Genomic DNA, 18253 nt, shown 5'->3' with positions numbered 1-18253 from the left:
TATTTCTCACATACATTCTTCAAAGCAAACACCTGATCTACACATCCTCTACCACTTCTGAAACCACACTGCTCTTCCCCAATCTGATGCTCTGTACATACCTTAACCCTCTCAATCAATACCCTCCGATAGAATTTCCCAGAAATACTCAACAAACTTATGCCTCTGAAATTTGAACACTCTCCTTTATCCTCTTTGCCTTTGAGCATGCATTCTGCCAATCCTCAGGCACTTCATCATGATCTATACATACATTGAATATCCTTACCAACCAAATCAGCAACATAGTCACCCCCTTTTTTTAATAAATTCCACTGCAATACCATCCAATCCTGCCGCCTTGCCAGCTTTCATCTTTCACAAAGCTTTCACTACCTCTCCTCTGTTTACCAAATCATTCTTCCTGAACCTCAAACTTCACACACCACCCCGACCAAAACACCCTATATCTGCCACTCTTATCATCAAACACATTCAACAAATCTTCAAAATACTCACTCTATCTCCTCACTTCATCACTACTTGTTATTACCTCCCCATTAGTCCCCTTCACCAACGTTACCATTTGTTCTCTTGTCTTACTCACCTTATCTACTTCCTTCCAAAACATCTTTTTATTCTCCCTAAAATCTAATGATACTCCCTCACCCTAACTCTCATTTGCCCTCTTTTTCACCTATTGCACCTTTCTCTTGACCTCATGCTGCATTCTTTTATACATCTCCCAGTAATTTGCACTACCTCCCTGCAAAAATCATCCAAACGCCCCTCTCTTCTCTTTCACTAACAATCTTACTTCTTCTTCTCACCACTCACCACCCTTTCCAATCTGCCCACCTCCTACCTTTCTCATGCCACAAGCATCTTTTGCACAAGCCATTACTGCTTCCCTAAATACATCCCATTCCTCCCCAACTCCCCTTACGTCATTTGCTCTCACCTTTTGCCATTCTGCACTCAATCTCTCCTGGTACTTCCTCACACAAGTCTCCTTTCCAAGCTCACTTACATCCACCACTCTCTTCTCCCCAACATTCTCTCTTCTTTCCTGAAAACCTCTACAAATCTTCACCTTCGCCTCCACAAGATAGTGATCAGATATTCTTTTCTATCTTACAAATATCTGGTCATCATCCCTGAAAGATTTTTGGAAATCCTTTGTAGCTGCCCTAGACATATCCAAAGCTTCTGATATGGTGTGGCATCAGGGTCTCATCTGTAAGCTCCCCTCCCTCACTTTGTATCCTTATAACTAACTTCCTCTCTGGCTGCTCTATCTCCATAGTTGTTGATGGATCAGCCTCCTCCCCTTTCTCCAACAACAGTGGTGTCCCCCTAGGTTCTATTCAGTCCCTTACACTTTTTATCCTTTTTATAAATGATTTCCTAACTTCCACAAATAACCACATGCACTCAAATGCTGATGACTCAACACTGCATTCCTCCAAATCTTTCATTTCTGCTCCTTCTCACACTCAATCTGCATCTGGTCTTGACACAACTTCCTCAATAAACTCAGACCTGGACAGGATATCTAGTGAGGAAGACTAACCTGGTTAAGTTTACAGCCTCAAAAACCCCCTTTCTACACATCTCTTTATCAAACATTCCTCACGCCTTTCCTCTCTCCTTTGATGGTTCTGTAATTCCACCCCTTAGCTCAATAAACATATTTGGCATTACTGCACCATCCACTCTTTCTTGGACACCCACATTACAGAAATAGCTAAGCCTGCCTTTAAGAAACTGTTTCTGCTGTTTTGACGTCAAAATTTCTTTTCCTCTGAACAGTTGCTCCATTTATTCAAAACACTGTTTTGTCCTTGTATGGAATACTGCTCTCACATCCGGGGCAGTTCTAGCTCTGCATCCATACTTGACAAGTCAAGTTGAAAGTGGTCCAACTTATACTCTTCCAGGCTAACTTCAAACCCACTTAACATATGCTGCAACAGTGGCCCATTTACCCTCTTCTATAGGTATTACCTCAGTTTTTGCTCCCAACCACTAGCTAGACCACACAATACTTGGAAAACTGGTGCATCACACAATTACTGTGTGGCTGTTGGCAATTTAAAGATGGACTAAATTGATAACTGTCTCTTTCCCTACACCTTCAAGGTTTGAACCTCTCTACCTACCCTCACATGTCTTTCCCAATAACTTTGATGTGGCACATATCAAAAGACAGGTTTTTTCACTTCCTCTAAAATTTGTAAATACTTTCCCTTGTCTCTTCTTTTTCCCATTCATTACCCTCTCTATACTTCAATTCAGGCCCAGCCTAACATGTGGACTTTTGTCTGTGACTGGAGCCTCCAACATTGAAAAAAAAGGAGGAAAGAAGCAAATAAGGTCTGAAGGATCTTTCTAGATGTCCTACATAGGGTTCAGTTATAAAAAAATACATAAATACGTACAATTTAACATATCACCTTATCAATTACATGTAGAATGTTCTGACATAAAGGCCAGCAGGAGCTATGTAAGAATTCCATTTTCTCTCATCATATTATTCAAAATATGTAGATCACTATTCATTCATACATTAGGTAAGAACCCTTAGAATAGAACTGTGACAAAACATTAATGAAAAATATAATTTAACATATCACTGTATTGCTTATAAGTTAAATGTTTTTAAGAAAAAAGTCAGTGGGAGGTGTGTGATATTTCTGTGTCCTATTTTCTCTTACTTCTCCCACCCAAATATGGATGATTATTAATTTATGCATTTGTTAAGAACATTCTGAAGAAACCTGTACAGAACAATAAGTGAAACATACAATTTTCCAAATTATTTCATCCATTATCAGTTGAATATTTTGATATGAAGGCCTGCAGAAGCTAGCTAAGAATTGCATCTTCAACTTTTTTTCTCTTATACTTTTTCTAAATATGTATTTGATTATCAATAAATACAATAGATACCAACATTCTAAAAGAAATATGTAGAACAACATGAGAAATAGAAATTCACCGCATCATCTTATCGATTACAAACTGAATAATCTTAACCAAAGGCCAGTGGGAGCTAGGTAAAATTCCATCTTTTTAGCACAATAAAAACATTATATTAGCCAAAATACAGCGTCTAAAAAACTCTTTCACCCCTATATATTTTCAAAGGCATGGTTGCACTTACATTTAAGAACTCTGTCATCTCTCCTTTGGCTTTGATTACCATCTACACACATCTAGGCATGGAACTGGTAAAGCTCCTAAGTATTCTAAGCCCCCGTTTTGGGTCAACAGGCTCTTGATCTGAATGAAGTGTTGCAGGAAAAAAGCTTGACTTTCATCTGGTTCCAACTGTTCTCGATTGGGTTAAGGTCTGGGGAGTTCCCCTTCCCAGGTCACTTCAGTGGTTTTTTCTCTGATAACCAATTCGTCAAGGTACCTTTCTAGCCTTAAAGGCAGAGGGCACTGTACTGCATAAAGTGATCACACCTATGAACCTCATAAAAAGGATGCAGATGGTCCTCTAGAACTTTAATGTACTGCTCTCCATTCAGTATTTACAAATCTCTAATGTATTACTCTGTATTAATTGCAGTGTTCTTAGGTAGAAGTGTAACCCTTCCCTACCCATTGCACCTCTAAAGCTAGCCCTGATCTTTACAATATCTGGGTGTTTCACCATTTTCACTGCAAATTGACAGTCATATTGGCGGACAATCTCAGGCCCCTTCACCTTCTCCTGCCTCGACTGCACATACCTAAAGGGACTTTCATCTGAAAACATCACCTTACTCTGCTATTATTCACTCCAGTCCTTGTATTACTCTGCAAATGAAAGTCATTTCCATTTCATTTCCTTCATAAGCAGAGGTTTGGCAGCTGGATTGCAGGAAGGAATGTGAAGGTACTTTTGCAGGTGATGATGAATGGTTCAATGAGATATGCTTCCTTGAAGTTTTGGATGCCTTTTCTTGAGTATGGAGGCTGAAATTAAGGGTTGCTTTCATAATCTTTATCTTAGGAGGTTATCCATAGATCTAGAAGTCTTTACTGAGCAATTAGGGATAGGTTTTGGTGGTGGGATGACACTGTCAAGCAGGCCATGAGCACTGGTAAACAGCTGCCTGATCATGTATTATGAGCACCCAGTGCACCTAAGAACCTCAATGTACCTACATTTTCTTGTTTCCAAAAGAGAATTTGGACTTTCACTTTGTTAGAAGTAAGAGCCAACCAACTTGAAGCACAGGTTGAAGAAATAGTGCCTAGAAGAGAAATTCCTGAAATAAAGTGGCAGCCTAGAGTAAAGAAAGAACATCCTCCTCTAAATATAGTTTGAGGGACTGAGGCCTCAAGCAGGTTGCTGGTGCTCACACCGTTACAAACATCATTCTCAGCGACCATATTATGATGACCTCATCCTGAGAGAGTCACATATTTGTACCTACAATAAACCTTAGCTGTTTATTGCCTTTGAAAATATATGGAGGTGAAAAAGATTTTTTGTGGACACTGTTCTAAAATACCAGAGCATGTGCCATCCAAATTGCCTAATATGAGTTCAAATGAGCTAGTAGAATAAAGTATGATATAAAGTAGGTTAATATGCATAGCCATTCATAGAACAAACAATCATTTCACCCTAATGCTCTTGCCAGATTGATCTTCCAACACTGAAATACGCCTCAATGCCAAAATAGCAAAGTTAAAAATGAAAATGAAATGAAAGAACATCATATAAGAAGAATAAAACAACCAAGAAACTCCATCCCAAAATAGCATTAATGAGTGAAAGACAGAGACAAAGAGAGAAATACCATTTCTCTTCTGCAAAACATTAATAATAAAACTAATCATACCTGCATTTCCTATGACTTGATTAGAACTCTTTGGAGCAAAAACTTGAGTCCAAGTGTGTGGAGTTTTCTCTTGCCAAAATGGAATAGTAGATTGTTTTTGTACTTTATCTTCAGTCTTATTCTTAATTCCTCCGAGCTTTAATCGCTTATTTTTGTTCACTAATAAAGCTTTGCTCTTCCTCTTGCGTTTTCTTTTTCCATTCATATCATCATCATCATCCTCCAAATCAATTACTTTTTCTTCCTTCTTCTCCAACTCCTTCTTATAAGACTCAACAGCTTCTTTTTTCATATCCAAGTAGGACTTGAAAACAGCATATACAGGAAAATATGGATTCATTTTCTTCATATATACCAGGAGTGATGCTACAGTATTCACGTCAAGTACTGGAGTATGAACCCGAAACATTTTTGAACTGTAGTTACTATTGTCCAGTAATGACAGAATGTTTTTATGAAAAATGTGCTTCCCTGGTGAGGCTCTGAGAGAAAGATGCTCACAATTCATCTTCAGAAGAGGAATCTGAAAAAAAACATAACATATAAATGGTTGCATAACTACTAGATTTAAAAAGAAAAAAGAAAACTGTATATGAACATGAGAACTGTTGGGTGTGATATGCTTCATCCCAATAAATTCATGCAATAAATGTCTCTTGAATTCAGGAAAATGAAATGTATATCTGGTAGACAGTAAAGCCTTACATAATACATTTTACAAGAGTGACTGATGGCTGGGGAGGCAAAAGTACTCAAATAACTAAACCATAGAGCACTGCCATCAGAGCTGTATGATAAAAAGGTATGCTCTGCCACATGATACTCCATCCTTCCCATATCTTAGTCCATAATCAACCTGTCTTTTCTTTCAGCCTCACCCACATGTAGAGAACTGGCATTCTGTCCACAAACAATCTCCCCTTGTCATACATAACACTTGACAACACTTAAAACACACAGTTCACTCTTCAAAACTCGAGATTTTCCTGCAATGAGCACTATGTCCTAAACCTGCCTTTTGGCAAAATGAAATGAGCACTAGACAGAAATAGTAGGTAAGAACATTTATGCAGGAGCATTGGGAAGGAAATTGATTAGATAAAAGTAGTGGGCAGGAATACTGTGCAGGAACATTTAAGAGAAGTCACTAGGAGTACTAGGTAGGAGCCTCTGCAAACACTGTGCTAGAGTTGCCATCTGCCAGTAGCACGTTAATGTTAAGTCACTCAAGGATAAGAAGCAGCAAAGGAGTTCACTAGTTTTGGAGACTATTGTTGTGGCCATCCCTTTGAGACAATTCCAGTTGGGAACAGGCATCAAAGATATAGTAGATAGACTGATAGATAAATAGTGAAAGAACAGATACTAATCAATTGCTAACATACTTAAAAGGCCAATGCTGTTAGTATTAAAGATGTATTTGTAAGGTCTGACTTTTCCCACCTTCATTCAAACTGAAAGGCATGCTTTATGTATTTTCTATTTATTTATTTTGCTTTGTCGCTGTCTCCCATGTTAGCGAGGTAGCGCAAGGAAACAGACGAAAGAATGGCCCAACCCGCCCACATACACATGCATATACATACACGTCCACACACGCAAATATACATACCTATACAGCTCAATGTATACATATAAATACACACACAGACTTATACATATATACACATGTACATAATTCATACTGTCTGCCTTCATTCATTCCCATCGTCACCCCGCCACACACGAAATAACAACCCCCTCCCCCCTCATGTGCGCGAGGTAACGCTTGGAAAAGACAAAAAAGGCCACTTTCGTTCACACTCAGTCTCTAGCTGTCATGTAATAATGCACCAAAACCACAGCTCCTTTTCCACATCCACAGAACTTACCATGGTTTACCCCAGACGCTTCACATGCCCTGGTTCAATCCATTGACAGCACGTTGACCCCGGTATACTACATCGTTCCAATTCACTCTATTTCCTTGCACGCCTTTCACCCTCTTGCATGTTTAGGCCCCGATCACTCAAAATCTTTTTCACTCCATCTTTCCACCTCCAATTTGGTCTCCCACTTCCCCTCGTTCCCTTCACCTCTGACACATATATCCTCTTGGTCAATCTTTCCTCACTCATTCTCTCCATGTGACCAAACCATTTCAAAACACCCTCTTCTGCTCTCTCAAGCACACTCTTTTTATCACCACACATCTCTCTTACCCTATTATTATGCTTTATGTGTATGTACAAATTCTTTTTGTCACAAGCACATATAATCTACACTCGGTAAAAATCCTAAAGTGTCAGTTACCCACAGAATTGGGTTGGTATGATGCTAATGCTCCTGCATGTGCACTTGGTACATATGTCTCAGCAAATCAGTAATAGCCTCTGGGGCACTGATGATAATGATTATGGTTTGGCAAATGCTAAACAGATATAACCACAAAAACAGGATTCTCATTTTTATTCTTTATTTTTTATTATACTTTGTTGCTGTCTCCCGCATTTGCAAGGTAGCGCAAGGAAACAGACGAAAGAATGGCCCAACCCACTCACATACACATGTATATACATACACGTCCACACACGCACATATACATACCTATACATCTCAATGTATACATATATATACATACGCAGACATATACATATATATACATGTACATAATTCATACTGTCTGCCTTATTCACTCCCATTGCCACCCCGCCACACATGAAATAACAACCCCCTCCCCCCGCATGTGCGCGAGGTAGCGCTAGGAAAAGAGAACAAAGGCCACATTCATTCATAATCAGTCTCTAGCTGTCATGTATAATGCACTGAAACCACAGCTCCCTTTCCACATCCAGGCCCCACAAAACTTTCCATGGTTTACCCCAGACGCTTCACATGCCCTGGATCAATCCATTGACAGCACGTCCACCCTGATATACCATATAGTTCCAATTCACTCTATTCCTTGAATGCCTTTCACCCTCCTGCACGTTCAGGCCCCGATCGCTCAAAATCTTTTTCACTCCATCTTTCCAACTCCAATTTGGTCTCCCACTTCTCCTTGTTCCCTCCACCTCTGACACATATATCCTCTTTGTCAATCTTCCCTCACTCATTCTCTCTATGTGACCAAACCATTTCAAAACACACTCTTCTACTCTCTCAACCACACTCTTTTTAATACCACACATCTCTCTTACCTTTCATTACTTACTCGATCAAACCTCCTCACACCACATAATGTCCTCAAACATCTCATTTCCAGGACATTCACCCTCCTCCACACAATTCCATCTATAGCCCATGCCTCGCAACCATATATCATTGTTGGAATGACTATTCCTTCAAACATACCCATTTTTGCTTTCCAAGATAACGTTCTTGACTTCCACACATTCTTCAACACTCCCAGAACTTTCACCCCCTCCACCACCCTATGTTTCACTTCCGCTTCCATGGTTCCATCCACTGCCAAATCCACTCCCGATATCTAAAACACTTCACTTCCTCCGGTTTTTCTCCATTCAAACTTACCTCCCAAGTGACTTGACCCTCAACCCTACTGTACCTAATAACCTTTCTCTTATTCACATTTACTCTCAGCTTTCATCTTTCACAGTCACCAGCTTCTGCAGTTTCTCACCCGAATCAGCCACCAGCACTGTATCATCAGCAAACAACAACTGACTCACTTCCCAAGCTCTCTCATCTACAACAGACTGCATACTTGCCCCTTTCCAAAACTTGCATTTACCTCCCTAACAACCCCATACATAAACAAATTAAACAACCATGGAGACATCACACACCCCTGCCACAAACCAACATTCACTGAGAACCAATCACTTTCCTCTCTTCCTACATGTACACATCACGTACACATGCCTTACATCCTCGATAAAAACTTTTCACTGCTTCTTACAACTTGCCTCCCACACCATATATTCTTAATACCTTCCACAGAGCATCTCTATCAACTCTATCATATGCCTTCTCCAGATCCATACATGCTGCATACAAATCCATTTACTTTTCTAAGTATTTCTCGCATACATTCTTCAAAGCAAACACCTGATCCACACATCCTCTACCACTTCTGAAACCACACTGCTCTTCCCCAATCCGATGCTCTGTACATGCTTTCACCCCCTCAATCAATACCCTCCCATATAAATTCCCAGGAATACTCAACAAACTTATACCTCTGTAATTTGAGCACTCACAATTATCCCCTTTGCCTTTGTACAATGGCACTATGCAAGCATTCCGCCAATCCTCAGGCACCTCACCATGAGTCATACATACATTAAATAACCTTACCAACCAGTCAACAATACAGTCACCCGCTTTTTAATAAATTCCACTGCAATACCATCCAAACCCACTGCCTTGCCAGCTTTCATCTTCTGCTAAGCTTTTATTACTTCTTCCCTGTTTACCAAATCATTCTCCCTAACCCTCTCACTTTGCACACCATCTCAACCAAAACACCCTATATCTGCCACTCTATCATCAGACACATTCAATAAACCTTCAAAATACTCACTCCATCTCCTTCTCATATCACCACTACTTGTTATTATCTCCCCATTAGCCCCCTTCATTGATGTTCCCATTTGTTCCCTTGTCTTACGCACTTTATTCACCTCCTTCCAAAACATCTAAATTTTTTTTTTTTTTTTTTGCTTTGTCGCTGTCTCCCGCGTTTGCGAGGTAGCGCAAGGAAACAGACGAAAGAAATGGCCCAACCCACCCCCATACACATGTATATACATACGTCCACACACGCAAATATACATACCTACACAGCTTTCCAAGGTTTACCCCAGACACTTCACATGCCTTGATTCAATCCACTGACAGCACGTCAACCCCTGGTATACCATATCGCTCCAATTCACTCTATTCCTTGCCCTCCTTTCACCCTCCTGCATGTTCAAGCCCCGATCACACAAAATCTTTTTCACTCAATCTTTCCACCTTCAATTTGGTCTCCCTCTTCTCCTCGTTCCCTCCACCTCCGACACATATATTCTCTTGGTCAATCTTTCCTCACTCATTCTCTCCATGTGCCCGAACCATTTCAAAACACCCTCTTCTGCTCTCTCAACCACGCTCTTTTTATTTCCACACATCTCTCTTACCCTTACGTTACTTACTCGATCAAACCACCTCACACCACACATTGTCCTCAAACATCTCATTTCCAGCACATCCATCCTCCTGCGCACAACTCTATCCATAGCCCACGCCTCGCAACCATACAACATTGTTGGAACCACTATTCCTTCAAACATACCCATTTTTGCTTTCCGAGATAATGTTCTCGACTTCCACACATTCTTCAAGGCTCCCAGAATTTTCGACCCCTCCCCCACCCTATGATCCCTATGCTTTGTCGCTGTCTCCCGCGTTTGCGAGGTAGCGCAAGGAAACAGACGAAAGAAATGGCCCAACCCACCCCCATACACATGTATATACATACGTCCACACAAGCAAATATACATACCTACACAGCTTTCCATGGTTTACCCCAGACGCTTCACGTGCCCTGATTCAATCCACTGACAGCACGTCAACCCCGGTATACCACATCGATCCAATTCACTCTATTCCTTGCCCGCCTTTCACCCTCCTGCATGTTCAGGCCCCGATCACTCAAAATCTTTTTCACTCCATCTTCCCACCTCCAATTTGGTCTCCCTCTTCTCCTCGTTCCCTCCACCTCTGACACATATATTCTCTTGGTCAATCTTTCCTCACTCATTCTCTCCATGTGCCCAAACCATTTCAAAACACCCTCTTCTGCTCTCTCAACCACGCTCTATTTATTTCCACACATCTCTCTTACCCCTACGTTACTTACTCGATCAAACCACCTCACACCACACATTGTCCTCAAACATCTCATTTCCAGCACATCCATCCTCCTGCGCACAACTCTATCCATAGCCCACGCCTCGCAACCATACAACATTGTTGGAACCACTATTCCTTCAAACATACCCATTTTTGCTTTCCAAGATAATGCTCTCGACTTCCATACATTCTTCAAGGGTCCCAGAATTTTCGCCCCCTCCCCCACCCTATGATCCACTTCTGCTTCCATGGTTCCATCCGCTTCCAGATCCACTCCCAGATATCTAAAACACTTTACTTCCTCCAGTTTTTCTCCATTCAAACTTACCTCCCAATTGACTTGACCCTCAACCCTACTGTACCTAAAAACCTTGCTCTTATTCACATTTACTCTTAACTTTCTTCTTTCACACACTTTACCAAACTCAGTCACCAGCTTCTGCAGTTTCTCACATGAATCAGCCACAAGCACTGTATCATATATATATATGTATATTTTTTTTTTTTTTTTTTATACTTTCTCGCTGTCTCCCGCGTTTGCGAGGTAGCGCAAGGAAACAGACGAAAGAAATGGCCCAACCCCCCCCCCATACACATGTATATACATATGTCCACACACGCAAATATACATACCTACACAGCTTTCCATGGTTTACCCCAGATGCTTCACATGCCTTGATTCAATCCACTGACAGCACGTCAACCCCAGTATACCACATCGCTCCAATTCACTCTATTCCTTGCCCTCCTTTCACCCTCCTGCATGTTCAGGCCCCGATCACACAAAATCTTTTTCACTCCATCTTTCCACCTCCAATTTGGTCTCCCTCTTCTCCTCGTTCCCTCCACCTCCGACACATATATCCTCTTGGTCAATCTTTCCTCACTCATTCTCTCCATGTGCCCAAACCACTTCAAAACACCCTCTTCTGCTCTCTCAACCACGCTCTTTTTATTTCCACACATCTCTCTTACCCTTACGTTACTCACTCGATCAAACCACCTCACACCACACATTGTCCTCAAACATCTCATTTCCAGCACATCCATCCTCCTGCGCACAACTCTATCCATAGCCCACGCCTCGCAACCATACAACATTGTTGGAACCACTATTCCTTCAAACATACCCATTTTTGCTTTCCGAGATAATGTTCTCGACTTCCACACATTCTTCAAGGCCCCCAGAATTTTCGCCCCCTCCCTCACCCTATGATCCACTTCCGCTTCCATGGTTCCATCCACTGCCAGATCCACTCCCAGATATCTAAAACACTTCACTTCCTCCAGTTTTTCTCCATTCAAACTCACCTCCCAATTGACTTGACCCTCAACCCTACTGTACCTAATAACCTTGCTCTTATTCACATTTACTCTTAACTTTCTTCTTCCACACACTTTACCAAACTCAGTCACCAGCTTCTGCAGTTTCTCACATGAATCAGCCACCAGCGCTGTATCATCAGCGAACAACAACTGACTCACTTCCCAAGCTCTCTCATCCCCAACAGACTTCATACTTGCCCCTCTTTCCAAAACTCTTGCATTTACCTCCCTAACAACCCCATCCATAAACAAATTAAACAACCATGGAGACATCACACACCCCTGCCGCAAACCTACATTCACTGAGAACCAATCACTTTCCTCTCTTCCTACACGTACACATGCCTTACATCCTCGATAAAAACTTTTCACTGCTTCTAACAACTTTCCTCCCACACCATATATTCTTAATACCTTCCACAGAGCATCTCTATCAACTCTATCATATGCCTTCTCCAGATCCATAAATGCTACATACAAATCCATTTGCTTTTCTAAGTATTTCTTCAAAGCAAACACCTGATCCACACATCCTTTACCACTTCTGAAACCACACTGCTCTTCCCCAATCTGATGCTCTGTACATGCCCTCACCCTCTCAATCAATACCCTCCCATATAATTTACCAGGAATACTCAACAAACTTATACCTCTGTAATTTGAGCACTCACTCTTATCCCCTTTGCCTTTGTACAATGGCACTATGCACGCATTCCGCCAATCCTCAGGCACCTCACCATGAGTCATACATACATTAAATAACCTTACCAACCAGTCAACAATACAGTCACCCCCTTTTTTAATAAATTCCACTGCAATACCATCCAAACCTGCTGCCTTGCCGGCTTTCATCTTCCGCAAAGCTTTCACTACCTCTTCTCTGTTTACCAAATCATTTTCCCTAACCCTCTCACTTTGCACACCACCTCGACCAAAACACCCTATATCTGCCACTCTATCATCAAACACATTCAACAAACCTTCAAAATACTCACTCCATATATATATATATATATATATATATATATATATATATATATATATATATATATATATGTATATATATATATATATATATATATATATATATATATATATATATATATATATACATTTTTTTTTTTTATACTTTGTCGCTGTCTCCCGCGTTTGCGAGGTAGCGCAAGGAAACAGACGAAAGAAATGGCCCAACCCCCCCCCCCATACACATGTATATACATACGTCCACACACGCAAATATACATACCTACACAGCTTTCCATGGTTTACCCCAGACGCTTCACATTCCTTGATTCAATCCACTGACAGCACGTCAACCCCAGTATACCACATCGCTCCAATTCACTCTATTCCTTGCCCTCCTTTCACCCTCCTGCATGTTCAGGCCCCGATCACACAAAATCTTTCTCACTCCATCTTTCCACCTCCAATTTGGTCTCCCTCTTCTCCTTGCTCCCTCCACCTCCGACACATATTTCCTCTTGGTCAATCTTTCCTCACTCATCCTCTCCATGTGCCCAAACCACTTCAAAACACCCTCTTCTGCTCTCTCAACCACGCTCTTTTTATTTCCACACATCTCTCTTACCCTTACGTTACTCACTCGATCAAACCACCTCACACCACACATTGTCCTCAAACATCTCATTTCCAGCACATCCATCCTCCTGCGCACAACTCTATCCATAGCCCACGCCTCGCAACCATACAACATTGTTGGAACCACTATTCATTCAAACATACCCATTTTTGCTTTCCGAGATAATGTTCTCGACTTCCACACATTCTTCAAGGCCCCCAGAATTTTCGCCCCCTCCCTCACCCTATGATCCACTTCAGCTTCCATGGTTCCATCCGCTGCCAGATCCACTCCCAGATATCTAAAACACTTCACTTCCTCCAGTTTTTCTCCATTCAAACTCACCTCCCAATTGACTTGACCCTCAACCCTACTGTACCTAATAACCTTGCTCTTATTCACATTTACTCTTAACTTTCTTCTTCCACACACTTTACCAAACTCAGTCACCAGCTTCTGTAGTTTCTCACATGAATCAGCCACCAGCGCTGTATCATCAGCGAACAACAACTGACTCACTTCCCAAGCTCTCTCATCCCCAATAGACTTCATACTTGCCCCTCTTTCCAAAACTCTTGCATTTACCTCCCTAACAACCCCATCCATAAACAAATTAAACAACCATGGAGACATCACACACCCCTGCCGCAAACCTACATTCACTGAGAACCAATCACTTTCCTCTCTTCCTACACGTACACATGCCTTACATCCTCGATAAAAACTTTTCACTGCTTCTAACAACTTTCCTCCCACACCATATATTCTTAATACCTTCCACAGAGCATCTCTATCAACTTTATCATATGCCTTCTCCAGATCCATAAATGCTACATACAAATCCATTTGCTTTTCTAAGTATTTCTCACATACATTCTTCAAAGCAAACACCTGATTCACACATCCTCTACCACTTCTGAAACCACACTGCTCTTCCCCAATCTGATGCTCTGTACATGCCTTCACCCTCTCAATCAATACCCTCCCATATAATTTACCAGGAACACTCAACAAACTTATACCTCTGTAATTTGAGCACTCACTCTTATCCCCTTTGCCTTTGTACAATGGCACTATGCAAGCATTCCGCCAATCCTCAGGCACCTCACCATGAGTCATACATACATTAAATAACCTTACCAACCAGTCAACAATACAGTCACCCCCTTTTTTAATAAATTCCACTGCAATACCATCCAAACCTGCTGCCTTGCCGGCTTTCATCTTCTGCAAAGCTTTCACTACCTCTTCTCTGTTTACCAAATCACCCTCCCCAACCCTCTCACTTTGCACACCACCTCGACCAAAACACCCTATATCTGCCACTCTATCATCAAACACATTCAACAAACCTTCAAAATACTCACTCCATCTCCTTCTCACATCACCACTACTTGTTATCACCTCCCCATTTGCGCCCTTTACTGAAGTTCCCATTTGCTCCCTTGTCTTACGCACTTTATTTACCTCCTTCCAGAAAATCTTTTTATTCTCCCTAAAATTTAATGATACTCTCTCACCCCAACTCAAATTTGCCCTTTTTTTTACCTCTTGCACCTTTCTCTTGACCTCCTGTCTCTTTCTTTTATACATCTCCCACTCAATTGCATTTTTCCCCTGCAAAAATCGTCCAAATGCCTCTCTCTTCTCTTTCACTAATACTCTTACTTCTTCATCCCACCACTCACTACCCTTTCTAATCAACCCACCTCCCACTCTTCTCATGCCACAAGCATCTTTTGCGCAATCCATCACTGATTCCCTAAATACATCCCATTCCTCCCCCACTCCCCTTACTTCCATTGTTCTCACCTTTTTCCATTCTGTACTCAGTCTCTCCTGGTACTTCCTCACACAGGTCTCCTTCCCAAGCTCACTTACTCTCACCACCCTCTTCACCCCAACATTCACTCTTCTTTTCTGAAAACCCATACAAATCTTCACCTTAGCCTCCACAAGATAATGATCAGACATCCCTCCAGTTGCACCTCTCAGCACATTAACATCCAAAAGTCTCTCTTTCGCACGCCTGTCAATTAACACGTAATCCAATAACGCTCTCTGGCCATCTCTCCTACTTACATAAGTATACTTATGTATATCTCGCTTTTTAAACCAGGTATTCCCAATCATCAGTCCTTTTTCAGCACATAAATCTACAAGCTCTTCACCATTTCCATTTACAACACTGAACACCCCATGTATACCAATTATTCCCTCAACTGCCACATTACTCACCTTTGCATTCAAATCACCCATCACTATAACCCGGTCTCGTGCATCAAAACCAATAACACACTCATTCAGCTGCTCCCAAAACACTTGCCTCTCATGATCTTTCTTCTCATGCCCAGGTGCATATGCACCAATAATCACCCACCTCTCTCCATCAACTTTCAGTTTTACCCATATTAATCAGGAATTTACTTTCTTACATTCTATCACATACTCCCACAACTCCTGTTTCAGGAGTATTGCTACTCCTTCCCTTGCTCTTGTCCTCTCACTAACCCCTGACTTTACTCCCCAGACATTCCCAAACCACTCTTCCCCTTTACCCTTGAGCTTCGTTTCACTCAGAGCCAAAACATCCAGGTTCCTTTCCTCAAACATACTACCTATCTCTCCTTTTTTCACATCTTGGTTACATCCACATACATTTAGGCACCCCACTCTGAGCCTTCGAGGAGGATGAGCACTCCCCACGTGACTCCTTCTTCTGTTTCCCATTTTAGAAAGTTAATACAAGGAGGGGAGGATTTCTGGCCCCCCGCTCCCGTGCCCTCTAGTCGCTTTCTACGACATGCGAGGAATACGTGGGAAGTATTCTTTCACCCCTATCCCCAGGGATAATATAGATATATATATACATATACACATACACACACATACACATACATATGCACATATACACACACACACACATACATATATATACATATGAAAAATGTAAGAAACAATTTAGAAACTGAAACTTCTAGCTTGAAATTAATGAAAAAATGAATGTCACATAATGGTTCAACCTCTGGCTATGGAGAAAGGAAATGTATAATATATTTACACAAACGTCAATATATATATATATATATATATATATTCTTTTTTTTTTTTTTTTTTTGTCGCTGTCTCCCGCGTTTGCGAGGTAGCGCAAGGAAACAGACGAAAGAAATAGCCCAACCCACCCCCATACACATACCTTGATTCAACCCACTGACAGCACGTCAACCCCGGTATACCACATTGCTCCAATTCACTCTATTCTTTGCCATCCTTTCACCCTCCTGCATGTTCAGGCCCCGATCACACAAAATCTTTTTCACTCCATCTTTCCACCTCCAATTTGGTCTCGCTCTTCTCCTCGTTCCCTCCACCTCCGACACATATATCCTCTTGGTCAATCTTTCGTCACTCATTCTCTCCATGTGACCAAACCATTTCAAAACACCCTCTTCTGCTCTCTCAACCACGCTCTTTTTATTTCCACACATCTCTCTTACCCTTATGTTACTTACTCGATCAAACCACTTCACACCACACATTGTCCTCAAACATCGCATTTCCAGCACATCCATCCTCCTGCGCACAACTCTATCCAGAGTCCATGCCTCGCAACCATACAACATTGTTGGAACCACTATTCCTTCAAACATACCCATTTTTGCTTTCCGAGATAATGTTCTCGACTTCCACACATTCTTCAAGGCTCCCAGAATTTTCACCCCCTCCCCCACCCTATGATCCACTTCCACTTCCATGGTTCCATCCACTGCCAGATCCACTCCCATATATCTAAAACACTTCACTTCCTCCAGTTTTTCTCGTTTCAAACTCACCTCCCAATTGACTTGACCCTCAACCCTACTGTACCTAATAACCTTGCTCTTATTCATATTTACTCTTAACTTTCTTCTTTCACACACTTTACCAAACTCAGTCACCAGCTTCTGCAGTTTCTCACATGAATCAGCCACCAGCGCTGTATCATCAGCGAACAACAACTGACTCACTTCCCAAACTCTCTCATCCCCAACAGACTTCATACTTGCCCCTCTTTCCAAAACTCTTGCATTCACCTCCCTAACAACCCCATCCAGAAACAAATCAAACAACCATGGAGACATCACACACCCCTGCCGCAAACCTACATTCACTGAGAACCAATCACTTTCCTCTCTTCCTAAACGTACACATGCCTTACATCCTCGATAAAAACTTTTCACTGCTTCTAACAACTTGCCTCCCACACCATATATTCTTAATACCTTCCACAGAGCATCTCTATCAACTCTATCATATCCCTTCTCCAGATCCATAAATGCTACATACAAATCCATTTGCTTTTCTAAGTGAGTCAGTTGTTGTTCGCTGATGATACAGCGCTGGTGGCGGAGTCATGTGAGAAACTGCAGAAGCTGGTGACGGAGTTTGGTAAAGTGTGTGGAAGAAGAAAGTTAAGAGTAAATGTGAATAAGAGCAAGGTTATTAGGTACAGTAGGGTTGAGGGTCAAGTCAATTGGGAGGTGAGTTTGAATGGAGAAAAACTGGAGGAAGTGAAGTGTTTTAGATATCTGGGAGTGGATCTGTCAGCGGATGGAACCATGGAAGCGGAAGTGGATCATAGGGTGGGGGAGGGAGCGAAAATTCTGGGAGCCTTGAAAAATGTGTGGAAGTCGAGAACATTATCCCGGAA

At 41.6% G+C, this 18253-nt stretch overlaps 1 protein-coding gene across 1 annotated transcript in view; it reads right to left on the bottom strand.

Moving 5' to 3' along the window:
- The window catches only part of elg1 (enhanced level of genomic instability 1), a 310678-nt gene that overhangs the window by 200176 nt on the left and 92249 nt on the right, over nucleotides 1–18253 (bottom strand). Inside the window, 1 exon segment of the mRNA XM_071667249.1 lies at nucleotides 4821–5343. Within this exon segment, the coding sequence (XP_071523350.1) occupies nucleotides 4821–5343 (523 nt within the window).

The sequence above is a fragment of the Panulirus ornatus genome, chromosome 11 (genome assembly GCF_036320965.1).
Source record: "Panulirus ornatus isolate Po-2019 chromosome 11, ASM3632096v1, whole genome shotgun sequence".
In the NCBI taxonomy this organism is placed as follows: Eukaryota; Metazoa; Arthropoda; class Malacostraca; order Decapoda; family Palinuridae; genus Panulirus; species Panulirus ornatus.
The sequence above is the reverse complement of the archived record's forward strand: the minus strand, read 5'-3'. Positions and strand labels throughout refer to the sequence as shown.